This window comes from Chrysochloris asiatica, unplaced genomic scaffold (assembly GCF_000296735.1).
Source record: "Chrysochloris asiatica unplaced genomic scaffold, ChrAsi1.0 scaffold00343, whole genome shotgun sequence".
Taxonomy (NCBI): Eukaryota; Metazoa; Chordata; class Mammalia; order Afrosoricida; family Chrysochloridae; genus Chrysochloris; species Chrysochloris asiatica.
In genome coordinates this window covers 2,006,227-2,013,980 of record NW_006408861.1, presented here as the reverse complement: position 1 = coordinate 2,013,980, position 7,754 = coordinate 2,006,227, and the positions used below count along the sequence as shown (strand labels likewise).

General features: G+C 38.7%; 1 protein-coding gene across 1 annotated transcript in view; it reads left to right on the top strand.

The window, feature by feature from the left end:
- The window catches only part of SPTLC1 (serine palmitoyltransferase, long chain base subunit 1), a 94,739-nt gene that overhangs the window by 82,410 nt on the left and 4,575 nt on the right, over positions 1 to 7,754 (top strand). Inside the window, exons 14-15 of the mRNA XM_006875875.1 lie at positions 1,617 to 1,690; positions 2,682 to 2,813. Coding sequence (XP_006875937.1) covers positions 1,617 to 1,690; positions 2,682 to 2,775 — 168 coding nt within the window. The 3' untranslated portion in view covers positions 2,776 to 2,813. The remainder of the gene's footprint in view (positions 1 to 1,616; positions 1,691 to 2,681; positions 2,814 to 7,754) is intronic.

The window sequence follows — 7,754 nt, the reverse complement described above, 5'->3', positions numbered from 1 at the left end:
AGTTTGAACCACAAGGTCAGCAGTTCAAGCTCACCAGTCACTCCTTGAAAATCCTATACTGGGTCTCTATGGGTCGTCGAAAGAGACTCAATGGCACTTAACGACAACAAGAACAAAGTTATATATAGAATGATTTTTTTATCAGCCAGGACTTGAAACAGAGCCAATGCAGATGGTTTCAGGAGTTTTTTCAAGTACAGTTTAACTTTGAACCACACAGTTTAAAATGTATGGGTGCACATAGACATGAATTTTTGTTTAATGATGGTGCTAATCATTTCTGTATGAGCAGTTCATATCTCCAGTAAATTGCATATTACAGTAAAAAGTCATCTCTTGCAGTTCTTGTGTATTTTTCATCATGTTTAGTGCAATACTATAAACCTTGAGTTACACCATGGATCTCATGCAAAGTGCCACCAGTGAAGCTAGGAGTGCTTCCCAAGAAGCAGAGGAAAGCCATGACATGGCCAAGAAAAGGTTGAATTGTTTAATATGTACTATAGAAAGAGGTCTGCAGCTGCCTGTAGACTGAGGTCCTGAATCCAGCCTGAGGGCCACTGTAAAGAAAGGAAGGGAAATCTGTGAAACCTGCACTTCTTGTGAAAATACCTTTTATCTGGTATTGAAAATGTAGTGTATAAAATATAACACACACACAATATGTGTTATGCACTGCTTATGTTATTGGTAAGACTTTCAGTTAACAGTAGCCTATATGTAGTTAGTTTTAGAGGAGTCAAAAGTTAAGAACAAGTTTTTGACCAATCGAGACTGGCGGTCAGTGCCCTTAGCCATTGTTGTTGTAGGTTCCACAGGAATCTGTAATCATTGCCTGGCATTGTTTTTCATCTCTTCCTAGCAGGGAAAAGCATGCTTTCCATTTTATAAAATGCCCTCTGTTCAAGCAAATATTTTTACTCCAAATAATTGTTACTTATTTTAGGCAATGGTATATTGCCACCCCTTGCTCAGATTCTTTTTTCTTTTTTTCTTTTTTTTTTTAATTTAGACAATTCACATGCCATAATTCTACTCTTTTAAAGTGTGCAATTAATTAGATTTTAATATATTCACACCATCCCAGAATGTTTTATAAAAATATCCCATATCCATTCCCTTGTTGTGACTTTTATGTTTTAATAGATATTGCTTACATTTGACATTGACTGTCCTCTGAAGCAGTTCTGCTGATGTTATTCTATATTTCTTTGTTCAGGGCTCTGCTTACACTGTTACAACATTCTTTAACTCTGTGCTCTGTCTTATCTGGTAGCAGTAGCCATCAGCTATGCTATGACTATAGCCATCACCAATGACTATTTAAGTTAATTTAAAGAAAATTAGAAATTAAGTTTCTCAGCTATACAGGTTACCTCTCAGAGTATTCGCAAACCACATGTGGTGAATGGCTCCTGTGGGGCAGAACAGAATGAACATCCCCATTGCTGCAGAAAGTTGTACGAGCCACTGCTGCTCTACAGTATATGGTGGTTTCATTTTGTATTCTAGCGGTGATAATTGGGGAAAGGAGTTAAAACTACTGTTAAAGGCTAGAATTTCAGTGTGCCTCCTGTTTTCACTCAATCTGAATGTGTCCCGTTTTATTCATACAGTGCATGAACAGAAGTGTGGCATTAACTCAGGCACGCTACTTGGAAAAAGAAGAGAAGTGCCTCCCTCCTCCGAGGTTGGTGGACGTGAAAATAAAACCTTTATTTTTTCTTACATTGTCCGCCTGAAATGCATTCTGTTTGAAAATTTTCTCAAGTAGCGTAGTGGATTGCAACCTGGGCTACTAACCACAAGGTCAGCAGTTTGATTCTACCGCAGGAGAAAGATGAGGCTTTGTACTCCCATAAAGATTTACAGCCTTGGAAACCTTACAGAGGGTCACTATGAGTTGGAACCAACATGGTGGCACACCATAACCACCGTGGCTCGATATCCATGACTTGAGCCTGCCAGCTGCTTCATGGGAGAAATATGAGGTGTTCTGCTTCTGCGAAGATATAATACTGGAAACCCTATATAGGGTCCTTATGAGTCAGAACTGACTCAATGGCGCTTAGCAACAACATCACAGTATAAGAAAAAATATCTATCATTAAAATATAACATATAACTTTCTGTTATTAAACTGTACATTTTAAAATTCTAACTGAAAAGTCCCTTAGGATTCATGGGTACTCTCCTAGTTAGATTAATGTCCAGGATCCCAAGAACCTCTAGGTCAAGCTGAAGTACCAATCAGTAAATTTCTACCATGCACTTAATGTCCCATGTGTTCATGACAGCTTTGTCTGGGCTGTGCCCACCAGAACCTCTGCTTCCCAGAGCACTTCATGTTGCTGTGTCCAGCAAACACTAACTCAGACATCTGTAGTAAAGAAAAGCAATAGTGGGGAAAGTCTGTATAAAGTTCAAGAAGCTGTAGGTAAGAATTATGCCTTGATTCACGTTTTTAAACTGGCATTCATTTAACAAAACTAGAGTGAAGGTCAGATTTATTGACGGAAACCAGGAAGTGTTTAAGGGCACAACACTGGGTTTATTGCAGTCATAGAAGAAGAAGGAACTGTATTGAGAAACTGTATTGACAGAAAGAGAGTGGACAAGATGTGTCTCTCAGGCCATAGATTGCTAACCCTTGATAATTTTTTTCCTTTATTGTGTCTCAGTATTAGAGTTGTGGTCACGGTGGAACAAACAGAAAAAGAACTGGAGAAAGCTGCATCCACTATCAAAGAGGTGGCCCAGGCTGTGCTGCCCTAGGCAGTGTCTCAGCCTGGTGGACGCCGCCACACAAGAAGGTTGAGATCCTTGGGATCACCATGCAGTGTGGGCTTCTCAGAGACCTCAGGCCAGCCATGAAGAACCTAAGAGAAAGTTTGTGGATACATAATGGATTTGTTACCAAGTAGTGTGGATATGGACCACATTTGTGACCAGAAGTTTGTTTATTATTTTTAAAAAGAAGATACATCTAAAAGTCTGGGAACTGATTTTTTAAAGAGGAAAATAAATGACAGCATATAACTGGTATTTAAATTGTGCTATTTAGTACTAAAATGTTTTATTATACTAGTGTTTTATATTCCTTTTTGTTGCTTAAAAATGGCTTGTCAGTGTCTTTTCTCTCCTGATAGTAATGAGTCTATAAGCACTCCTTAACGCTCTACTACTGTTTCATGTGGAAAGGACTATGAAATGTTCAAGTCGATAAATATGTGACACAAGACTTACTATTAAAAGATACTGTTGAAGATCTGATTTAACTTCACATATCATGTGAAGCTAAATGGTAGCTAATACTTAAAGGAACACTGTGTGATTGTTAAAAACTTTTCATTATAAAAACTTTATATACGCTAAATACTGATGTTAGACCATATCGAGCAGCTAATCTTAGCATCCCTAACCAGAGAGCATTCATTCTGTGTCCTAAGTGAGCAGTAATTTGAATCAAATACTATTTTAATATATTTAGTCGACCTTTACATTTATTATGTGTTGATTTCTAATCTGTTTTAGGAAGATGGTTATTGTGATAATCCCAAATTATAAATCATATTCTTGACACTTTAGAGTGTCTTGAATGTGTTCATTTTTCATATGCTGGGTTTGCCTAGGGTCATACAACTGCAAGTGTTTCCTAAGCTAAGCAAAATAAGTGAGGTTTTTTGTTGTTCTTTTTCAACTTATGAATTCCATAAGATGTGAAAACACTAAGATGAAAATCGTTAAAAATGTACTTATAGCTGTTTTTTATTTCTTGAACAAAACAAATTAAATGGTGCAAAGATGTGTGATATGTGCCACAAGATAGCTCATAAATATTACACTCTTATGCCCTCTCTTACTAACTAACAGAAAAGGAACAAAATTGTAAAAGAAAAAGTCATGTTTATAATCTATGTCCATATTAACAAATGGTCTTCAACATCTGTTTACGTTACCGACAGTCCTTTTTCATGTTTCATTTCTGTTTGCTTGAGGTATTTCATATGAATATGCCTTGTGGTTGCTGCTGCTTTAAAGATACAGTGCTCTTTGGGGATGAATGTGGTTTATTTTGTTTTAATAAAATAAACCTACATTGATGATGATCAATCTACTTGCAAGTCAGTCTCTTTTGCCTTTAATTATAACCTTTTTTCTTTTCCCCAAGAAAAGATTATTTTCTTTACATGCAACCAAAGATCTAGAATAGCTAAATGTTCCTGAGTTCTTACTGATTTAAATATTGGACACATCTGACTACAAAATTATCAGAGCTGTTATTTTTATAAACAGGTAAGAATCATAGCTTTTGAGCTACTTGTATACTGCTTTGTAAATCAAAGTAAGCCTAGTGTTTATTGTATGGAGCCCTGGGAGCATAGTAGGTTACACATTGGGCTGCTAACGGCAAGTTCAGCAGTTCAAATCAACCAGCCACTCCACAGGAGAAAGATGAGCCTTTCTGTTCCTGTAAAGATGTATAGCCTCGGAACTGACTTGACAACACACAGCAGCAGCAGCAATGTTATTGCAGAAGTCCTAGTGTAGTACTATAAGATAAGCACTAGACTACTAACCATGAGGTCAGTGGTTCAAACCCACTAGCAGCTCCTTGAAAACCATATACAAGGTTGCTGAGTCAGAACCAACCTAATGGCACTTAGCAACAACTGTTGTTTAGTGTTGCTTTTCTAAAAAGTTTACTGTTACTTTCTGGGATAGAGAAGGAATGATCCACTTAACTAGAAACACACCAACATTTAAATAGTCTTTATATTAAAACTATAACGTGACCACAACCTAATATCTGCTAGGTACAATAAAATTTGGATCAAACAGGCAAAAAAAAATGTTAAGAAAGGAGTCATCTCAAATCTAAAATAGATTACAATTTTTGTTTTTTGTTTTTAAGCTTCTGGAATACCCTACCAATGATTCTGTTTAGAAAGGCAATGGCTTGAGATGAGCAGCATTGAAAGCATTAGGAGTTCATTTTTGCTTCACACTTGTCTATGGGGAGGAGGAAACCACAAGATTACTCCCCTTTTAATGTATACAGCTTGGTTCAACTCAATAAGAGGGGCCGTGAGGCAAGTTGGGGTAGAAAAGGTATCTGTGTTTCTTTCCACTTCTTGTTGTGAAGTGCTGTTGAGTCGGTTCTGACCCATAGCGACCCTGTATAGGGTTTCCGAGGAGCAGCTGGTGAACTTGAACCGCCAACCTTGCAGTTGGCTTTGTAGTCTGGAGCATTAACCCACAGCGCCACACCAGGACTCCTTCTTTCCACTTAGAAGTCCGTTATTTGTATCATGTGCATTTATGTAATGTACCACTCAAAGGAAACAACTGCTCTTTATGACATGCCATTGAATAAGATACATTTCCATTTCAGAGCTAAAACGTGGGTGGAAAAGGTGCATCTTACAATCTATGAAATAATGTAACAATTTGATGTTTTAGGCCCAATGCCATCTTTCCTATGAACAGAAAACTGAAGTATTTAAGAAAAATGGTGGTTTAGCTTAAAGAATTTAACTTTACCCAGAATTTGAGATTTGTCCTTGATTCCTAAGAGATAATGTCTAAGATTTTGGCATCTCCCCAATTCCTGAAGTATCTGATACATCCAGATCACACCTATACCTAACAGATTATGTTGGCTGTGTTCCAGGTCCTCTGAAGCTAGAAAAAGCATTATAAAGAGTAAAATAATAGAAATTAAAAACACCCAGAGGCACAATAGACTTGGGATGGCAGAGATTAATGAATTTGAAGTTAAATCAATAGAAATTTTCCCAAGTAAAAAAGAGATAGCAAACTTAACAGAATTAAAAGGAGAAATAAGCAATTCAACAACAATAGTTAGATAATAGTTTAAATTGTTAAGTGCCATCAAGTCAATTCCAACTCATACCAACCTTATGTACAATAGAAAAAGCACTGCCCAGTACTGTGCCAATGTCACAGTTGTTACGTTTGAACCCATTGTTGCCACTGTTTCAGTCCATCTTGTTGAGGGTCTTCCGCTTTTTATGCTGACCCTCCACTTTACCTAGAACAGTGCCCTTCTCTGGGGATTGGTCCCTCCTGACAACATGTCCAAAGTACAAGAAAAACAGTCTCTCCATCTTCCCTTTCAAGGAACAATCCAGCTTTACCTCGAGACAGCTATGTTCTTCTTCCATCAAAAATTATCCATACTCCAATTATATTAAAACACCCGTCCATGTCCACACCTGATGACAACGTTGAGTGTGCACATGAAATGATTCTGTCGAGAAGAAAGTGATGGTGGATTATGTGGCAAATCATTTGCAAATTGGTAGTGGCTCTGCCTATGAAATAATCTACGACAGACTTGGGCTTCGAAAAGTTGTGCGAGATGGGTATCCAAACAATTCACAGAAGAACATAAACAGAAGCGTTTGGACATCTACAAACAAAATTTGGATTGGTACTCAAAGAAACGTAAAAGTTTTATAAAAAAGGCATTACTGGAGCTTCCGCTTCTGCACACAGCCAGGAAAGTCAGGTAGGGGAGGGCTCCTGTGAGAAAGGAGGGGGATCTCACGAAGCAAACGTTTTATATACCAGACCCAAGGCTTTTAAACTATCATAAGATCTGGTATTTCAGTCTCCTGAACTCGCATTTTTGAGAAATCGTGCTGCTAAGGAAAAAGAAAGGTGTGCATTTTGGGGCCCTTGCCTGCAGGACTGCATGTTGCTACTGCAACTGCAGAGTTTAGAGGGCAGGGCTAAGGCCAGCTCGTTAGGAGAGAGGCGTTTCCAGCAGGAGACAGAAAGGGGGTCCCGGGACAAAAAGGGAGCCACAAGGAGCAACATTGCTCCCCCCCAAAATCTCCCTGCCCTGGCTTGAGATCTCAGTAAAAATCAGTCAGGGGCAGCTCACCCATGCACAGAGAAAGGGCGAAATGCAGCGGCTTTTTGACGTCATCCCCCATCCCCCATCCTTGCATCTAAGCTCCCTGCCCCCACTCCTAGCTAGCAGCAGGGATCTTCCAGTGGCTGTTCTGGTGGGACAGGGAACAGAAAAAGTTAACCAAAGCCGCATCCCTGCACCAAAGTAGTGATTTCTGTCCTTTTGATCACACATCCTTCCTGGAGATGGGAACGTATCCTCCTTACGTCGCATAAGAAGAAACAGCAATTGTGACCATATAGCCAAGCTATAAGCATACAACATATTACTCCACCACTAAGACAAGACCCAACAACATCTGCTACGCATTACAGATGAAAAGGGAAGCCCATCTCCCAATCATATTAATAATAATATTAAAACAATAACCATGACCAATAAGAAACAATCAACTTTATCAAAACACGTCCAAAAACAGAGGAGAGCAGCTGACGCAAATGAGCTGGAGACAGAGAAAGGCTTTATAGAGGAGGAGGAGCTGGTTCTGGATATGCCTGAGGGAATTCAGAAGAATGATATGGAAACAAGCTCAAATATTCCAAAAGGGGTCAAAGAAAATAAGGAAGAAGTAAGGAAAGTACTCCAGGCACAATCAAATAGGATTCACACAGCATTGGAAACAATTCAAAACCTGCAAAAAAATTGTCGAGGTGATCAATAGTAAGATATCAGAAATGGACAATAGACTGAAAGGGGAAAGGAGCAGACTAGAAGAAATGGAAGCCAGAATTAGCGAACTGGAAGACAAATCTCTCAATACTACCAAGGTAGAAGAGCAAGCAGCTAAAAGGATAAAACAATCTGAAGAGAG